Source organism: Rattus norvegicus, chromosome 17 (genome assembly GCF_021556685.1).
Source record: "Rattus norvegicus strain SHRSP/BbbUtx chromosome 17, alternate assembly SHRSP_T2T, whole genome shotgun sequence".
Lineage (NCBI taxonomy): Eukaryota > Metazoa > Chordata > Mammalia > Rodentia > Muridae > Rattus > Rattus norvegicus.
The window spans coordinates 58,980,001-59,000,607 of record NC_141550.1 but is presented as its reverse complement, the minus strand read 5'-3'; the positions used below and the strand labels follow the sequence as shown (position 1 = coordinate 59,000,607).

At 46.3% G+C, this 20,607-nt stretch overlaps 1 protein-coding gene across 50 annotated transcripts in view; it reads left to right on the top strand.

Moving 5' to 3' along the window:
- Nucleotides 1-20,607, top strand: part of Svil (supervillin) — a 193,896-nt gene that overhangs the window by 156,926 nt on the left and 16,363 nt on the right. For all 50 annotated transcript variants that reach the window (NM_001108416.3, XM_087591133.1, XM_087591131.1 and 47 more), the window contains 12 exon segments: nucleotides 3,058-3,205; nucleotides 7,216-7,305; nucleotides 7,391-7,477; nucleotides 9,280-9,457; nucleotides 11,472-11,644; nucleotides 13,219-13,374; nucleotides 14,909-15,045; nucleotides 15,671-15,818; nucleotides 15,935-16,080; nucleotides 17,990-18,165; nucleotides 19,455-19,599; nucleotides 20,002-20,278. In NM_001108416.3, coding sequence (NP_001101886.2) covers nucleotides 3,058-3,205; nucleotides 7,216-7,305; nucleotides 7,391-7,477; nucleotides 9,280-9,457; nucleotides 11,472-11,644; nucleotides 13,219-13,374; nucleotides 14,909-15,045; nucleotides 15,671-15,818; nucleotides 15,935-16,080; nucleotides 17,990-18,165; nucleotides 19,455-19,599; nucleotides 20,002-20,278 — 1,861 coding nt within the window.

Here is a 20,607-nt window from a genome sequence, read left to right as displayed (position 1 = left end):
AGCCAATACCATACTGTCCTGAGTCCTGTAGCTTCATGAATCTTCCAGCTGAGTCTTCCATTCAGTTTCTGTGGGCTGTTTCAAGGTTTCTGCCTCTCCATATACATTCAAGTTCAAGATAAGCTTTTCTATTTATAAAAGAACCTTGTGGGATTCTTATTAGAACTACATAGGATTTAGAGATTATCAAGTTGGTGAGAACTGAGTTGAACATCTATCCATGAACATGGGATATCTTCCATTGAGTTTTTATTAAGTAAAAGAAAAAATAACATTCGTCAAAAGCAACTTATGTTTTATGTCCTCACACTTTAGAACATTTTAAGCCATGTATTACCACCTTTAACCCTTTACCCAGATATATGTCTCAACATGCTTATGTATTAGTTTAGCAGTGTTCTCAATGATGAGGTAACGTCCTTTACTTTGCCCCGGGAGTGGCGGTGTCTTGACGTTTCAAGATTCAAGAGTACAGAGAAGGAAACAGTGTTTGAGCAGTGCACAGGGTCTGTGAGGCCGTGTGGAACTTCTGCTTCCTTGCCTGCTCCGAGGCTGTGCAGAGTGAGGTGCTGTTCCACCCAGATGCCATCACAACCCTCAGCCGGTGACAGGACCAAACTGAAACCACTTAAAATTTTGAGCACAGGGCTTCTACGTCAACTTGAGGATCCTAGGTGCTTGCAAACATGGATCGAAATCTTTGTTGAGGAAGGCAAAGCTGGGTTCTTTCTCATGTTACAGAGCTTTGATACTTGGCCCTACCTCTATTACTTAGCATATGGTCCTGTCATTTCTGCAGTAACTTACTCAATGGAAGGTAAAAACATAAAAGCCCCATCACAAGACTTCTTCCTATGAACCTTGCTAACTGTGGAGGAATTCTGCCTTATGATTTGCTGCTAATCCTAATGATAGCTGAGCTGTGCTCTCCTGCCACACCTCATTCCCTGGGTGAAAAGGAGAGGTTTGCTCTGATTTCATCAACCTTCCTTCCAGCCTCTTCTCTTTCTCCTTCACGACCCCACCCTCTCTCCCATCTCCCGTTCCCTTTGCTTCTCTCCACCATGTCGATGACATCTGCATTTGACAGAGTAACTTATAGATGAAGTAGGTCTATGTCAGTCAGTATTCTGCCTCCTCTCGCTATTCTAGGCTGCAAAGCACCCATCTGCTAGCCACAGGACAGGACATAGAGCTTATCAGAACTAAACAAGAAAACACAATCTAGTACAAAAAAAAAAAAAAAAGGCAAGATAATAATGACGTTTCAAAGTGAAAAAAACCAAAAGAGACAGCTATAGATTTTTGTTCATACTTTGAAGAGTTTCGTGTGTTATGGTGGATTTTATAGGATTTATTCCTGCTACAGTCTTTAAGGCCAAGGGGTGTGAACTTAGTGTTCCCCAGGACAAACACACCAAATAGCCACGTTATCTAAAATTTTCCAGAAAAGAAAAACTTCTATGTTTAATACCTGAACTTAGAAGGGAGTAAAGAAATTCCTTCCGAACGGTCTGGAAGGTTTGGGTCAAGTTGTTTCATCCCACGGATCAGAATTTTCGTCTTCCAGAAAAAAAACATTTGGGTGCTAAGCTGTTGATTGGAGGAAAGCATTTTTTTTCCCAGTCACTAGCCACATAACTGGACCACACCCTACACTTTGGAGAGGCCATGAGCCTCCTTACTCATTTTAATGGCATTCTGGATGGTTTTGAGAAATATTTTTTAGCCAACTGCTCTGTTGATTTTAATTAAGCCTTACTTTGGACACTTCATTTTCAAGCAGACTTATTCTCTCAAATTTCATTGTGTCTTTCCGTCAAGGTGATCTCATAGTTTACTCAGTAAATTTATATAACTAAAGTGTTCTTTGGAATTAGGGTCATGGTGTCAATCCTGAGTGGAAAGGTTTCAAATGGCTTTTTAAACTGTTAGCAGCGTTCATAATGGCACCGGTTAAAACTTGTAGGGAAGTTTCCATCCCAGGCAGGGTGCTCTCCTATACCCTTCCCCTGACCCACCAATTTCTGCTTTCAACTCTTCCTGCCACTTCCCACTCTCTTTCTCTAGTCCCCTCTCCCATGTCATGTATGAGTCTGTGTCTGTGTCCCTGTGACTGTCCTTATGTGTTTGACCAAGTATGTGTGGCTGTGTATGTGAGTGTGTATGTATGTGGTTGTGTCATGTGTGTGTGTGTGTGTGTGTGTGTGTGTGTGTGTGTCTGTGCCTGTGTCTGTATATGTGAATGGTCTGACTGCATGTGTCTAATTTTATTTTTCCTTCCTAAACTATGAGCACAATGTTTGTATAGTATGATGATCTGCTCCATTTTGTACTTCAGTGAGTGCTGCCTAAAGTCAAAGGTGTTTCTCTTCATGCCCCTGACATACTGATGCAATGATTATGACGAGAGGCTTGACATCAACCTTGTGTTCACCAAACCCCACCTGTGTTTGAGTTGTCAGTCTTCCCCAGTAATGTTCTTACTAGGCCCATGCCTGGGCCCACACTAGGGCCATGCATTACATTTAGCTGTCAAACTCTGGGACAAGGTTGTCACTTGGTCAGAATTACTAAGGATATCAGAATCACTTCTGGCCATGAAGGTGTGCTGGAGAATCATAGGCAAGGAAAATTCATGGGTTAGATGATGGGGACTGCCGTTTGTCGGTGAAGTCTCCCACATTAGAGACTCAAATGCTGAGAACCATTGTTCTCGGTGTGGGTTGTGTCTAGACACAACCTAGGTGTGTCCTGGGTGTCAGATCTGTTATGATCTAAAGCCTCCTCCCAGGCTCCTGTAGCTCCCGTAGCTCCCTAACTCCCCGGTAACATCACTACAAACCGGAAGGCCCGCCTGGGGAATTGTGAAATTCACGATTCTAACCAGCCCTCCTACTTCATCAAACTCATACCATTGAGGAGATGAGTTAGACAAAGGTGAAACAAGGCAGCTGTGTCTCTTAACCTGTTTTGTCACTGGGCAAATGCTGCCAGACTGAAGCTTACACCTCCATCTTGCTCCTCTTTCTCTCCTTCTGTGCATTTTATACACAGAGAGTCACAGAAAGTCGAGAGAGCCAGATGACGATTGAAGAGAGGAAGCACCTCATCACTGTGCGCGAGGAAGCTTGGAAGACAAAGGGCAGAGGCGCTGCGAATGACTCCACACAGTTCACCGTGGCAGGAAGAATGGTGAAGAAAGGTCAGGGCCTGTGTGCACACACAGCAGGGCACACCTGTCCATGGGGGGAGAGTGGTGCGTGACAGCTCAGCAGGGAGAGGGCAGGCCCTGGTCTTTACATCTCATACTGCACTGGTGTTGGGTGAGGAGTGGGTTTTGACTGTTGTGTAGGGTGTTTCTGCTGCGGACGTCCTAGTACTGCCTCTTCAGGATAGGAAGCCTGATCCAGTCTGTTACTGTTCCAGAACTCATCTGTTTGGAAAAGGAGTGCAATCGTAGGATTGAGATTTGATTGCAACTCTGCCCCCCACCCCAAAAAAAAAGCAATTTTAACCAATCATTTCCCATGGTCCTTCTAAATTGTTTCCATCTCCTTGCAGACTGACATCCATCTAGACACGCCTTCCACCACCACCAAGGAAGCCTTTGGGAACAAAAGTGGCTTAGCAATCAGGAGCCCCTCTTGTCCTGTACAAGTCAGCTCCCATGTCCCTTGACTCTAGAATTGTAAACTGTGGCTTACAGAGGAGGTCAATTTGCAGGCATGTGACAGATGTCTAAGAGATGTCTGGATTTCAGAGAAGAGATAGGGATGCCCTGCAGATCACCAAGTGCACCACGATCCCCAGACTGCTGTCAAGCTAAACCCAGAGATGCAGGAAACAGCACTGCGTCACCTTCATCAGTGGCCTCGAGAGTTTGGGGCTTTAATTCATGTCCTATGGCACATGGTTAAATGTTAGGGTCCCTCCGTCATCCGTATGTATAAGCCTCCATTTCTCATATTTTTGGTTGTGAGCCTAGCCTTTAACGGCTGAGCCATCTCTCCAGCCTGAACCCCATATCTCAAGCTAATATTATCTAAAAGCGGATCCCCTAGTTACTGGTAATGCCTTCACATACACCTGGGCTTTGGGTTTTGCCAGCAACATCATCAGTTTAGCCATCCATCACCTCAGACCTTCCATTCTGGATAGAGCCTAACTCCTTCATGGCATTTGAGAGATGCTTGCGGAAGGGAGGGAGAGGGAAGGAGGGCAAGCCTTGGAGAATAATTTCCTTGCATCTTACTGGAAGAAGCCTTTGAGACAAATGTCTCACCTTGAAAGACAGCAGGTCATTGGTCCTCACAGGATGAAGCAGGACCTGGCTTTTCTTCAGGAGATCATGTTACTGTTCAGTTAGGTGTAATCTGGAGCCCAGCCCCGCCCCACACTCCTCACCCCTCACCACCCACCGCCAACCCCTATGAACAAATCCATTAAAGGCAGCTGGAACTGAGAGTCCAAGCCTTCAGCTGCCGGCTCCAACTTGTATCCTATGGCAGTTAGCTCATTTTTATTTTAGTTTATCTTGCCATCTCATCTGAAGACCTAACTGGGCTCCTCCCCTGAATGCACCCTGTGCCCTGGCCCACACTACCGGTTTGGATATGGAGTAGTCTGCCCCACAGTGAATGTTCTGTTCCTATTTCCCTGCACAAGCCACGTATTTCCTTAGGATTCCGTAAGTCATGGGTCTTTCTGGGGGTAATAATTCCCTTGCTTTTAATCTGATAGAAAAGACCACATCTATCTTTGAACTATTAGTTCTTTTTGATTTGCAATTATATGGCATCCAGTTTTTGTTGACTGCAGATAACAACAGTCCTAGACCCTACCCCACAGGACATCCACGGAATTCTAATCTCACAGTTTCAGGGTTTCACTGTTTCTCCCCAAGAAACTCTAAGCTCTTCTGATTTCCTTTGGACCTTTTCTGCTTTTTATATCTTTTTATTCTGTGTAACAATTACCACTTCACAAGATCTTGCTAACAGTCTGAGATGGGAGGACAATGTTAGAACGTGCCATGAATAAAAGATGTGAAAATGTCCCCAGAGAGGAGCCCCATGTCTGTGACTTTTGAAGTTCACTGAAAAGAGCTGTGGGGGAGAACTTTGGCGGCTTTAATACTTTGAAACTTCACTCTATATCCCCTGATGCATTATGGGGAAATCTTACCATCTCTCGCTAAGAAGGCAGTGTCCCACAGGTCCAGGAACTCTTTTGTGCATTGTGGTCTGACTGACAGCAGGGGGCACTGTAGCCGTGGGATTTGCCCCCTGTCGGTGAAGAAGGGCAGATTTTTGCTAGTTGCTTTGAGACTATCAGCCTGCTGAGCTGAGTAAGTCTAGTTTATTGCCTGCCTTTAAAGCCAATGGACTCCTCTGATAACTCAAACACTCTTTAGTAGGTAATGACCTGATGTCTGTCCTACTTTGTGACACCCAATTTTACTTATATTACTGCATTTCAAGAAGTCTTAGTTTCTCGAGGACATGAGCTTTTTGCTGACCTGGTAACAGAAATTAGTTTTAGAATGTATGCACATGTATTTGCTAGTGTATATGCAAACAGACATTGAGAAGTGTTTCCATCCGTTGCCAGAACTTAAGTATTGAATCACTTCCAGTCTTGCCTTGTTCCTGCATTGTAATGCTTCATTTGCATCTCTAGCTCATGGGGGAAGGAGCAGAACCCTCCTCTCTTTCTCTGTTGTTGAGAATAACATGCATGTTCTCTGCTGTTCTAGGACAGCACTCACAGGGCTATGTCCTCTTAAACTTACACACACACAGGCACACACGCACATGCACACAGGCACACACACACACAGGCACACACAGGCACACACACACACACAGGCACACACACACAGGCACACACACACATAGGCACACACACAGACACACAAGCACACACACAGGCACACACACACACAAGCATGCACACACAGGCACACACAGGCACACACACACAGGCACACAAACACACAGGCACATACACATACACATACACACAGGCACACACACAGGCACACACAGGCACACACACACACAGGCACATACACATACACATACACACAGGCACACACACAGGCACAGGCACACACACAGGCACACACACAGGCACAGGCACAGGCACACACACAGACACACACACAGGCACACACACACACATACACACAGGCACACACACACACATACACACAGGCACACACACAGGCACACACGCACACACACACACACAGGCACACACACAGGCACACACACACAGGCACACACACACACACAGGCACACACAGGCACACACACACACAGGCACACACACAGGCACACACACACAGGCACACAGGCACAGGCACACAGGCACACACACAGAGGCACATACACAAACACACACACACACAGGCACACACACTGCAGAGGGTGCAGAGAGCAGCAGCATCTCATCCGTTCTTTACAAACACTACACTTATTTCCCTCCCCAATGCCCTCCACTCAGGTAGGAGTGGCTATCTCTAAACTGTCTATCTGATGTTTTCATATTTCAGCTGAGTGCCCTCTGTGCTAAAAGTCCCCATTGTACTTTTCGTACGTCCTTCAGCCTCTGTTTGAGTAAGCCCTTCCCACCCTCTATCTTGGGGAACATGTGATTGTTTTCAGCATACCTGAGCTGGGCGAACCTCACCCTCCCACAGTCCCAGATGGGTCTGGTGTGTGTTCACCTATCTTTCTCCTGAACGCTCGGACCTCTGGGTTATTCTCCACAGTCAGTGCTCATGAGCTCACCCTGTCATTGCTTCCTCACAGACTGGAGAGAGTCCTGGGGCCTGAGGCCTTGCTGCCTCAGACAAGGCAACTTACTCCAAACCACATCTGTGGTGCAAATTTACTTTTTCCCTTTGGACCCCACCACTATCAGAACTCCCTGTTGTTCCAGCATATTCTGGAAGCCATGTACACCCTCACTCCATTTATAGCACATGGATGTGCTTCCCCTTGTCCTCACTGTTTATCTAGAGTTTCAGCTTGCCATCTGTGTAGTTCATAGAAGAGGAAAACCCTAGGTGTGGCTGTATTTGGTGGCCAACCTATGCATACTTACATAAATACTTGTGCTATAGAAATTTGTACAGCTTCATTGGGTTCTGTGAACTTCCACAATTAATCTTGAACATGCTAAACTGTCCTCTTGTGTCTTCTGCAGGTCTGGCATCACCCACGGCCATAACTCCCATCTCATCCCCTCTCTGCAGTAAATCAAGGGGCACGACCCCAGTTTCCAAACCCTTGGAAGGTAGGTGTCCCTGTCCACAGTGACATGAGTGTCTGAGCAGGGAAGCTCAGGGGTGCTTGCTCACAGATCGTTTCTACTTGTTTAGATATTGAAGCCAGACCAGATATGCAGCTGGAATCGGACCTGAAGTTGGACAGGCTGGAAACCTTCCTAAGGAGGCTGAATAACAAAGGTATGGGCCAGAAGCCAGAGGGGAGCTTCAGCTTGTCTTACTGCCCCACGCCTGGCCTCTGCTCTCTGGGAACCTAGCTTTCAACTTCTTAACTTTTGGAGTTTTGTTTTGTTTGACAGTTGTTTTTGTTATTGCTCTTAATTTGATTTTTTTGAAACAAGATATCACTTAGACCAGGCTAGCCTTGAACTTACTTCGTAACCAAAGATAACATTGAAGGACAGGCATGTACCATAATAGCTGGCTCTCCAAATCGCACTTCTGATTGCTTTCCCTCTTCAGCCAAGTTATCTCCTTAATTATCTACTTTCAGCAATTTCTATACACACATGCTTAAAATCTTTTGTTATTTTTCAAAAAATGAACCTGTAGTCAGTACTAACCAGAGCTCTAACTCTGATCCACTTAATAATATCCTAAATTTGGGATGCCCAATAGTGCACTTGTTGCTGACTCCAAACCCTTGGGATGCCATCCAGTCCAGGTATAACTCGGTGATTTTGTCTTTTCACTATAAAGCAATTAGTGTACAAATAGAAACTCAACTTACTTTTGGATGGGCTTTGAACTTTACGCATCATTTCTGCTAAGGCAAAAGGTATGTTTTCTAATAATTTCAAAAAATATCTAGTAAAAAGATAATGCAATAAACACCTTATTATAATAATTGGTGATACAAAAACAATATGCAGAAATAGCCTTTTCTCTCTTTATAAAACATATCTATTCATCAATACCGGGTACTTGAGTCCCTACAGGCTGAAAGTTATACAAACACTGAAAACCAGAGCTCTAAGGTCATTATATAATAGTTAATCTGACTAGGTAAGATGTATAAATGACAAAAATCTATTATACTGTTGTCTTTGTTAGGGTTTCTATGGCTTTCATAAATACCAGGACCAAAAGCAGCTGGAAAGGAAAGGGATTTATTGATTGACTGGGTGATTGGTCTGACAGCTTATAGTCCAGCATCCAGGGAAGTCAGGGCAGGAACCCAAGTAAGGCTGGAACCTGGAGGCAGGAGCAAATGTGAAGAGAAACACTGCTTGTTTGTTGTCACGCTCCTCTTGGCTTCATCCTGATTTCTCACAGCGCCAAAGGACCACCTGCCCAGTGTTGACACCACCCACAATGGGCGGGGCCTAATACATCAATCGCTACTCAAGAAAATGATGCACAGGTTTGCCCACAGGCCAGTCTTGTGCGGACATTTTCTCAATTGGTACTCTTTTTTCCCAAATGACTCTGGCCTGTATCAAGCTGACATAGAACTAGCCAGTCAATGGAGTCACAGTGATCATGACCACCGCAGCGTTCTACCTGCTCTTGGAAATAAAGTTTTATTGGAACACAGCTATGTCCTTTCATTGACCTGCTGTCTGTCCAGAGCCACTTTGGCACTATAACAGCAGAGTTGGGGAATTGCATCCGAAGCTATGTGCTCTCCTCAGAGTAGTCCCAAATGCTTCCCAGTTCTTTCCAGAAAACATTTGCAGAACCCTTAATATGGAACAAGGTTAAGGTTAGCTCCCTCTAGTAGAAACGGATCAGGTTCACAAGTGCTCATGTGCTCGTGAGGGCAAGGTCATCCTGCTTCCTGTCCTGACCCTCACTGTGCAGGTGGGATATCCCTCTGTGAGGTGTGGAGTGAGCTGGGAGCTGGGGTGCAAGGGCAGGCAGGAAGAGGGCTTTGGACCTCACTACTGTGCTTTCCCTACTCCAGGAGCTTAGGCATTGCAGGAAAGGTCACAGTAATTGTTTCTCAAAAGCTCATAGTATGTTGGCTCCATTGTTGACAGTTGCTGGGATGCAGGAAACAGTTCTCACAGTCACTGGCAAATCTGTCAAGGAGGTGATGAAGTTGGATGATGATGAAACCTTTGCCAAATTCTACCGCAGTGTGGATCACAGTTTACCCAGAAGTCCTGTGGAGCTGGAGGAGGACTTCGATGTCATTTTCGACCCTTATGCTCCCAAGTGAGTTTGAGAATGGCTCCCTTCCCATGCTCCCCTAGTCCGTCTGGTCACCAGAAACTTCTGCCATGGGTATTTTCTCTAGAGCAAGATGCACAGGGTCAGCCTGCTGTACTTGTGTGTCTGCTGCGTGTGCTCTGGTGTTTGTGTAGTGTTGAAAGGTGTGACTGACTTTCACCTCACCCAAGCATTGCGTTGTGATGTTTTACCATTTTACCACTTAGCATTCTCCACAATTCTCCCACTGGACTTACTCATAATTGGATACTTGATTTATATGAGCGCAGATTAGCACCATGAACTGCGGAGATCCGGAGCCATAGTTCTTTGCTTCCTGCAATATATAAAACTGATCTGTCCATGGGCTTTCTCAGAGGCACCCAAAGGTGCCCAGACAAGCATTATAAAAAGTGATTACGTGTTAGGATTCCAGAAAAATACAAGTGTTGAACTGAGATCAACAAAAACAAATAAACAAAGTTGGGGGAAAATTTAGTTTAAACTCAGGTGTGCCTTGAGTAGAAAAAGTCAGTTGTAGCACAGTCTCTCTTAAGGCTGTCTTTCCATATGCTGTCTTCTTCCTGGTCAAACCACAACCATAGGGAAAGACGTACCTGCTTCCAACACCAGATGGACAGGCTACTCAGTCAACCCAGAGTCACTTCGCAGTAGATCCTCAAAGACTAGGTTTGCACTTCTGTGTTCCAGCTTGGGTCCAAAGTCCATTCCTATACCATTCATGCAGTCCAGTGGACAGATGATGCCCAACATCCAGAGGGGTGAGGTGAGCCCCAGAGGAAGACCCATAGAACACTAGGGGGCACTTGTTCTGAGCAAGCTGCACACAGCCCACACTGCACTTCTCTGCTCTTGCCTATGCAATTGCCAGAGGACCCGTGTCTTCCAGAAGTGTGTTTACTCATGGAAAGTTCCCGTCAACCCCTCCTGGTGCAATGCGTTGCTTTGCGTGTTTCCAGTTGATCGGGTCAACTTCTCCCCATCCAACTGTCATATATATAGTTGTGAAATGGAATAATTTAAACAAAAGTGCATTTGTGCTCGCATGCATACTGCTGGTATACAAAGGATGCTTGCAGGCACAGAGACCCAAGCCCTCGGCAATTCTTTATCACCACAGGAGTCTGTTGGGAGGCCACACCACTGATACACTACTTCCACAGGATGGTCTACCCAGACTTGGGCAAGACAGTCTCAGTTCAGAGATGATTCTGAAGGCCTATTTTATTCCAGGTGTGGTTACTTTCCTGAGGTACCTAATAGGCTAAGTTAATAAGAGCTGTGAATAGAAAAGCAATGTGTGAAGAAAATATTTAGTGTGGGGCAAAAAGATTCAACAGAAGTACAGTTGGCCAATGTCAACCAACCAGAGCTTCCAGGGACTAAACCACTACCCAAAGACTATACATGGACTGACTCTGGGCTCCAGCTGCATATGTAGCAAAGGATGGCCTTGTTGAGCACCAATGGAAGGAGAAGCCCTTGGTCCTGCCAAGGTTGAACCTCCAGTTTATATAGGGGATTGTTGGGGGTGGGGGGAGGTGAAGGGGGGTGGGGAGGGGAACACCCTTATAAAAGGAGAAGGGGAGGAGTTAGGAAGCTGATGGACAGGAAACCAGGAAAGAGAATAACATTTGAAATATAAATAAGAAATACCCAATTTAAAAAAAAGAAAAAAATAAATAAATTTTAAAAATATGGGTCATGTGGATTGGGGCATTGATAATCAGGAAAAAAAAAAGTACGGTTGACAACTGCCAAGTCTCTGAGAACTTGTTAGTGATAGCAGCAGTAGGGGTGTGTGTGTGTGTGTGTGTGTGTCTGTCTGTCTGTCTGTCTGTCTGTCTGTCTGTCTGTCTGTGTGCCCATGTGCATGTGCAGAGCATCCCGGGCTCTCTAACCCACATAAAATCAGGAAGTAAAAATAATGGACTCTGTTGTCATGGGTCCAAGACCAGAAGGTAGAGTGACATCCGGGCCACATCTCCTTTGCCCGCAGGTTGACATCTTCGGTGGCAGAGCATAAGCGCTCAGTCAGGCCCAAGCGCCGGGTCCAGGCTTCCAAGAACCCTCTCAAACTGTTGGCAGCAAGAGACGACCTCCTTCAGGAATACACGGAGCAAAGGCTAAATGTTGCCTTCATGGAGTCCAAGCGGATGAAAGTGGAGAAGAGTGAGTGTTGGGCCTCTGGCCTGCCTCCGACCTGAACACTACTTATGTCCTGTCTCTCCTTGCTGCCTTGGAGCTGCCCCCTGAGCGGGTGTTCAGGGTGTTCAGGGGTAACTCCTATACAGAAGGGAGCTACACATTCACATGTGTGCCTGCCTCGAATTTGAAGATTTCTCACTGAATTGCTGCTTAAATTATGCTGTTTTGCTGAATTGGGTCTCGAGATGGAAGTGTTTCTGGATTTTCTAATTCCTCCAGATTTTAGCTCTGGCAAACCCAAGCACAGCAATCCTCCACTGACTCTAAGAAGGTTGAAGAGATCTCCTGTGGGTACCCAAAGGAGATGCATATCCTCACCCAGCATTTAAACCATTGCTTTCAGATTGTTCTGGGGGAGGTCCTGGGACTCCGTGGAGACCCACTTAGGTGGGTCAGGGTCAGGGAACTTGGAATGAACTGTGGAGTGGAGAGTGAGGTTGGTCTCTGACTGGACCCTGACCTTGAGCTATACATCTTGGCTTTATCTGGCCCAAAGTGTGAGTTCTACTTCTGCGAAGTAGTGATTTTCATGGTAGTAAAAGCATCTGTAGTCTTGATACTGAAATTCATTTTGCCATAGTCTTTGTTTTCCTCTTAGCATTTATAACTCCCTTTGCCAAAGGTTTTGTTTTAAGAGTATTTAGTGGCAGCACATGCCTGCAATCCCAGCACTCCATGTTCCAGGATAGTCTGGACTACATAGTGAGACCCTGTTTCCAAAACTAAGGGACGAACGGAGGGAGGCAAGGAGGGAAGAAAAGGAGAGGAGAGGAGTTCATTCCAAGTCCCTCCACCCTAACCCACCTAACCTTTCTCCACGCAGTGGAAAGGAAGAAAGGGGGGAAATTTAGAGGAAATAATTGTCTTTGCATTCTAACTAACTGAGAAGTGCTTCCCAAAAGGCAGAAGTCATCTGAGGTACCAAATAGTATCAGTGTTCTGGTTTCAGTATTAGAACCTTGTGGGGCACATGAGCTGTGCAACAGGGAGAGCTGGCCTCAAGCAAGAGTGAGGTCAAGATGTATCCAAAACCTCAAAACTCTCATCTTGATGCTGGCTGAAGTAAGGATCGCTCCCTCCCTGTCTGAGGCCTGTGTGCCCTGGTGCATGTAGCCTGTGTGACCACCACCTCTGCCCTTCTTGAGGTAGTCATATAGCCTTGTGACCAAGTTACAGGATTAAGTACCTGGGATCCCTCTTCATGCAGATGAAATATTTCTAGAACCTCAGCCCCAGGCAATAATTTGCACTCTCTCTGAAAACCCCTACCCTCCTCAAGGTTTATATAGCTTTGTTCACTCCCAATAAAAGGGAACTTTTTCACTAAATACCGCCTAGAAGAGCAGCCTCCCACAGGGTGACAAGTTCTGTGAGACTTGTCAACAGCGGTTGATGCTTCCTGTACTGCATTTAATTCTGTACACAGTGATTAAGCATTGAGCAGTGCAGCTGCTCAGACTTGGTCCTGTTGGTTAGCAGTCATCTATGATTACAAGCACTGGCTTTCAACTGTGCTTCCTCCCCACCTCCCTTCACAGTGTCCTCCAACTCCAACTTCTCAGAAGTGACACTGGCGGGCCTAGCCAGTAGGGAGAACTTCAGCAGCATCAGCCTGCGGAGTGTCAACCTGATGGAGCAAAACTCCAACAACAGTGCCCTGCCCTACAAGAAGCTCATGCTGTTGCAGATTAAAGGTATTCTTTGTAGTGGTCCAAAGGAACTTTGGCAGGCTGTGGTTTCAGTCTGGTCGCTGTAGGACGATAGACTCCTAGCCGCATCCATTGTTCATTATGAGACAGCAGGTTAGGCGGTCTATTTGGACCTCCCCTTCTAGTGCTACACAGATGTCATCGGCCGGGAACGTCCTGCCCACTGATCTCCGAGCGTTTGTGAATGAGAACGAAGGAGTGGCTGAGTAGGAGACTTGGGGTTGGACTTGGTCTTTTACCCTTTCAGAATCCCAGGTTTTGGTCCTGTTTCCTCTGGCCCAATAGCCCATACCCCAACCCTGCTGTGCCATTTACCAGATATGCCCTCAGTCTCCAGCGTGGAGCTGCACACTCTTCTCAGTTCTTCCTACTGGGATAAGGCATGACCCAGCTCAGCCAGATTAAGGAAACACACCCCTCGGGAAGGAATCATGGGAAGACAGGAGTGAGCCTCACCCATCCCCAGGTTCCACTCTCCTGCCCTTTTTGAAGAAGCAGCAGAAAATTAGGGCTGTGAGGAAGGAGGGTGGCTCTACTCCTAGAGGTGACCCAGTCACCTCTGGATTCCTAAGATTATCCCTTGGATCATCCAGTGAAGGATAGATGGAGTAGCTTTTGCCTCTGCCAAGGATTCTAGGGTGTTTTCTACAAAGCCATTTCCTTTTTGATGTATTTAAAAGATTAGTGAAGGATAGGGAGTTGGCTCGGTGAGTAAGGCTGCTTCTTATATCAGCATGAGAACCCACACTTGAATCCCTGATGCCCACATAAAAACTAGACGTGGGTGTCTGTGCCTGTGACCCCAGCATTGTAAGGCAGAGACAGACAGATCCCAGGACCCCACTTGCCAGCCATTCTAGGTAAAATGGCAAGCGGCAGCTGCAGTCCCTAGGGAAGAAAACCCCTGGAATCCTGCTCTGATGGCCACATATCTGTGCGTGGGTATGCACACCTGCACACACTTGCGCACACAATGCTCACCAAAGACAAGAGAGGAGCACTGATGCAGAAATCATAGTAGGTGTTCGATCACGGAAGGCTCCGCCTTGGGGCATCACTTAGAAGAGAGTGGCAAGTGGTACAAAGCAGTACGTCCAAGCGGGTCCTGTCCACTTGCTCTGGAGCTACAGCGACTGTGGAAGGAGATCTTGTGGGGAGGCATGCCTTACCCTACAACATGGCTGGGTGTGAGCGCAGGACCTAGGCTGTGTGAAGAGAAGGCAGCACGAATGGCGTGTCCTTGCCACTCTTCCAAGACAGGAGAACCTGGCTGCATCCACAGGCACACTAAAATCCAGGCTTTGAGGCCACTCCTAAAATGTTCGGAGACCTTAGGGCAGTCACTGGCCAGCAACACCAAATGATTTTGCCGTCATACGACCCATCTTAACTTCCTTGTGCAGCTGGTCCTGGGAACTTATACTGGTGGTCAGAGTCTTGAGAATGGGAGATGTGTAGCTGAGATGTGCCCAGCATGGACTTCTGCACAGTGATATAAGGACTGGGGACTTGTCCACAGGAAGAAGACACGTGCAGACAAGGCTGGTGGAGCCTCGAGCCTCATCACTCAACAGTGGGGACTGCTTCCTTCTACTCTCTCCTCAGTACTGCTTCCTGTGGGTGGGAGAGTTCTCCAATGTCATTGAGAAAGCAAAGGTCAGTGTCTAAATGACAAAATGTTTCTACTGCTGTGTCCTTTATACAACAGTGAGGTGTTCTGGTCCATGCTAAGCCTCTCAGATACCCCGCGTTTCATTCGAGCAGAAAGGGACAGGTAGCGTTTCCTTTGCCAACATCTCTGAGGAGGCTTCTCTGAGGTTCTGAAGTGAAGGTCTGTGCCATGCATCTCCAGTTTGAAAGCCCTGGGTCTAAGCTGGCTTTTGAGTGACTAATGGGCATCTGTGAAGACCTAGTGTGACTCTTTCATGGAAATCCCATGGGCGAAGCCCCAGGATAGTGTTCAAAGCCCGTGAGTTATCTGTTGAATCTGACACACTGAGCTAGGTTGTAAAGTTACATACACCCAGACCATTGAGGAAGGAATTAATACACATACTCACCTAGCCCCAGACAAGATATAGGGTCCAAAGTTAATGAGTTATCTGTTGAATTATTACCGCAAAGACTGGATACAACTGCTCCCACAATTACATTTTCTTGACTGAGACAACCACCGTCTGCCGCCCTATGTGTCGTGCCTTTCATTGAGTTTCCTCTGATGGCAGCATGTGTAGACCACACTGATTTTTCTTCCCAGGTCATGTGTCCTGTTCTTTTCTAGGCATCTGAACTTGCGACATTAATTCAGACAAAGAGGGAGCTTGGTTGTAGAGCTACATACGTCCAGACCATTGAAGAAGGAATTAACACACATACTCACGCAGCCAAAGACTTCTGGAAGCTTCTGGGTGGTCAGACCAGTTACCAGTGTAAGAGTTCACCATATTTCAGAGTTAAGAGGCTTGGGCATCCTCTGTCCCCAGCCCCATCTCTTAACTGATCCTCTTAAGTCAACTACATTCTAATGTCCTGTCTTCCCCCAAAGCTGCTGGAGACCCAAAGGAAGATGAGCTGTACGAGACGGCCATCATAGAGACAAACTGTGTCTACCGCCTGACAGACGACAAACTCGTTCCTGATGATGACTACTGGGGGAAGATTCCCAAGTGTTCCCTTCTGCAGTCCAAAGAGGTACCAGCTTCAAGGATATAGAACTGCAGAGAGTTCTACCTGAGTCCATACTGACTCTCAAGCGTGGCTGAAGGACACTCATCCACTCTTTCAAACGATCACCACACCTATACCATACAAACAAATTCAGAATATTTTGCAAAAGTGGTGTGGATTATTGAAGGATTTTATATTTTACATAAAATATAAATACTACCTCTGCATCTTGAGTTAAGTAAGAGTAAACTTTAGTCTTAAAGTTTCAGGAATAATTAATGTGAGTATATGAAATTACATTTAGTTAACATAATCTACAGACTTGTCGAGTAGTTCATTCACTCACCCCAGTAGCCATGTATTTCCAGTGTCGTTAAGTGTAATAATCGCTGAGAGGAAGGGGGAAGCCATACAAAGCCCTTACACTCCACTGGGTGGAAGCATATTAGAAAGAATTCAGGGCGAGCACAATGGCTCAGTGAGTAAAGGCACTTACTGCCAACCACGGAGACTTGAGTTCAGTTCCCAGGTCCCAACATGGTGGGCAGAGAGAAACAACTCTCTTGAATTATTCATGACTTCCTCATGTGTGCACATGAACACACACAAATAAACAAATTAATAACACTCTTTCTAAAAGTCTTGAGATTCTCTTTTTCTATTTTATTTTTATATGTATGTATATGTTGCATGCATGTATATCTCTATAGCATGCACATATAATCCCCACAGAGGTCAGAAGAAGGCATCAGATCCTCTGGCATTGGAGTTACCACTGTGAGCCACCACGTGGGTGCTGGGAACCGAATCTGGGTCCTCTGGAGAGCAGTGTATGTTCCTCACCACTGAGCCACCTCTTCTAGCCATTCTGACTTTTGACTGGAGAGCTTGTTCAGTTATATTTCACACACATACACAGCATTAATTTAATTTTAAAACCTTTAGTAAATGCCAAGAATGTTACCTCTAGAACTTACAGGCTAAGTGAAATAAGTCGGACATGGATTAAAAAAGATTCTGTGATCTCATCTATATGTGAAAATAAGACAGTCAGAAAAGAAAAGAAAAACTTCCAAGGCCAGGCCTGGGGAGGGAAAGCACCAAGGAGGAGGAGGGACAGGGCAGAAGCAGCAGGTATGGGGAGCAGAGTGTGTCCAGGTACTATTACTCAGCCTGCAGTTACAGTCAGTCAACTGTTGCTGCTGCGACCCCTGCAAAATGTAGAGACTGCAGCTGCTCCTGCCACGCAGAATAAGGTGTTGGTGTTGTCAGTCACTGCTGGTATGGCCACCTTATACCTGTCTGTATCCCGGAGCATCCTGGGTACACGGTATAGATGCATTCAAATATACAATCAAATATATATATATAAATAATTTTATAGTAAACTATAAAATATACTGAGGGTATGATGTATGTGGGCATTTAAATGGGAACAAAAGTCACAGAAAAAGAAATAATTTTAAGAAGAGATGAAGTGGGTTCTAGTTGAGAGTTAAAACAGACTTTAGGATGCTGGAAATAAGGCGGAATAACAGCATTCCGTTCATACGTTCATTCTACAGACATTCAGCATTAAACTCCTAAAGTAAGAATGATATGACGTCTGCCCCAAGGGTCTTAGAATTGCATACAGAAAGGGCAGTGTTGGCTCCTTGGCACCTGCTATGTGTGTGATAAGCTGTGAGTGTTGAATGAATGAATGAATGAATGAATGAATGAATGAATGAATGAATGAATGAATATATGTGAGAGTGAGTGTAGGAGGGAGAAGCTAAGTAGAAAAGAGGGAAAGAAGACAGGGAGGGCTTACATAACTCTTGGTTTAAAGCTTTGGGCGGTGCGAGAGTTCAGAAGTGTGACATCATCAGCAGAGTTGGCGCCCCAGGGTCTGCCCTTGAAGTTAACGCGTCGTTTTTTGTGCTGTTTCCAGGTGCTGGTGTTTGACTTTGGTAGTGAAGTTTACGTGTGGCATGGGAAGGAAGTCACGTTAGCACAACGGAAAATAGCATTCCAGCTGGCCAAGCACTTATGGAATGGAACTTTTGACTATGAGAACTGTGACATCAACCCCCTGGACCCTGGAGAGTGCAACCCGCTCATTCCCAGGTGCCCTTACTGCCCGCCCATGGGTCTTGCGCATGCCTGCTCTTCCCACGGGCTTCCAACACTCTCCTCACACAGGCCGCAGATTTAGGAAACACTCACATGCTGCGGCCTGGGAGGGTCACAGAACAGAACGCTCTCTTAGCTGTCACCTACCTCATGAGTCAGGAGGCTGTAGTTTTAGGAACACCCCTCAACCACACTCACCCATCCACCCCAACCCCTGCCACTCCTACGTCTCACATCTGTTGTGGTAAGTCAGTATTTCCCAGGTTTCTGAAGGTGTCTTCCTGCCCTGAGCCCTGTACACTGTGCCTTCATGCATGCTGGGGTGGAGGGAAGGAGGACACTGTACTGAAAGAATGAAGGTGACCTTAACTTTCCCCATGTACCAGACTTTTGAAAACCATTTGGGTAAGTCATCAGAGCAGGTACAGAATCTAAAACAATGATCGTGAATTTAAAAAGTATTCTTACATTTTTTTAAGCTACCAGACCCTCCAAATGCTTTCAAACTCTTTCCAGCATGTAATAAGAAACAGGCATGACATGAGCCAGCCTAAGACAGCATGCAGCTTTCAAGTTTCATGCAGAGTTTCTTCCTTTAAAATCCAGTAACTGGTTTTGTTAATAATTAGTTCCAAAATTACAGCCAGAGCTGTAATCCCAGCACCCAGGAAATTGAGGCACAAGGTTCACTCATGAGATTAAGGCTTCCCTGGGCTACATGAATCTCAGACCAACCCGAGTTACAGAATAAGAGACCCTGTCTGAAAAAAAAATAACAGAAAATTAAATATTTAATCAATGTATTAGAAAAATTAAGTCTTTAAGCAAATACTGATTAATACTGCAAGAACTAGGATTTTGAAGGGCTGAGACAAAGCCCAGAGTATTTAGATAGAATAATGCTGGCCCCTGGGGACTTTGAAGTGCCACCAAGATTGTGCACCCAGTCCCTCTTGGCACACAGCAGCTGGCAGCTGAGATGACTAGGTCCCGACAAGTGTGTAAGTCACAAGAGGAAGTAGCTGAGGAAGCTCAGAGGCTGTCTCACAGTCATGCTCTCCACCACAAGCTACTGTGCCTTCTTCTCCACCTCACAGCTTGTAAGAGGCAGATGCCAAGACAGAGGCCGAGTCTGCTTCTGTAGTCATCTCGGCAAGTCTGCAGAGCACAGTTACAGAATCCACTCGTCTGAGGCTTGGTGATGGGTGTGAGCATCTCATGGTTGTTCCAACAGCTGCCATGGCTGAATCCAGGCCCTTTTCTTACCCTCTCCCACACTGCAGGAAAGGACAAGGGCGGCCTGACTGGGCAATATTTGGAAGAGTTACGGAACACAATGAGACTATTCTGTTCAAAGAGAAATTCCTCGACTGGACAGAACTGAAGAGACCCACAGAGAAGAATTCTGGGGAAGTTGTCCACCAGAAGGTACAGTCCCTGAGAGCAGGTCCAACGTGGAAACAAGCAAAAAGGGCTGTGGTTGCAGAAGGCTTCCAGGGTACACTAGTAACAAGGCAAAATGTTCTCCGGATTCCAGCCTCACTTTCACTGCATGGCTATTCAGGACCCTCAGATTCTAACCCAACATAGCCTGCTAAGTGCAGTCAGATACCCCAAGATGCCAGGAGTGCTGAATTTCTGCACTGTCTCATTAGCAGCTATGATGGGGCTGGGGACATAGTTCTATGGACAGCAATGGCCGAGCTGGCAACCAAGCCCTGAGTTCTCCCTCCAGCACCACAAGGAAGAAAAGCTTTCCAAACTGCGCTGGGTGTAACCAAAGATGTGTGCGCTGCGAGGGGGAATCTGAACGTCTCTGTTCCCTTGTAGGATTACCCGAGGGCTGACGTCAAGCCCTATGATGTGACAAGGATGGTGGCAACGCCCCAGATGACAGCCAGCACCATCTTGGATGGGGTGAATGTTGGCCGTGGCTATGGCCTGGTAGAAGGAGATGACAGAAGACAGGTTGAGATTACCACCGTCTCTGTGGATGTGTGGCATATTCTGGAATTTGACTACAGCAGGCTCCCCAGGCAGAGCATAGGACAGTTCCACGAGGGAGACGCCTACGTGGTCAAGTGGAAGTACATGGCGAGCACAGCAGGTCAGTGGGCACCCCTGTTCTCTCTGTTCAGACGGCTGGGAAGGCCACCCCTGGAGCAGGGTGCACTGCATCCCTAACAGGCAATCTAGTCATGTGCAGGTAAGGACCAGGATAGAAGGATGGTGGGATTCCTGGCAGCCTGGACGGCCAGGGCGCTGGTACTCACTTTTAGTTTCAAACAAGACAAACTGAAGTATGCTTGACACTCTTGCACTGCCCTTTCTGGGAAAGTCATGATTTGCTTCCACACCGTATTGACATGTGGCCTGTGAGCTGGGTGAAGAAGTCATATGAGAGTCTCTTAAACTGACGCTCACTGGTGCTTCAGT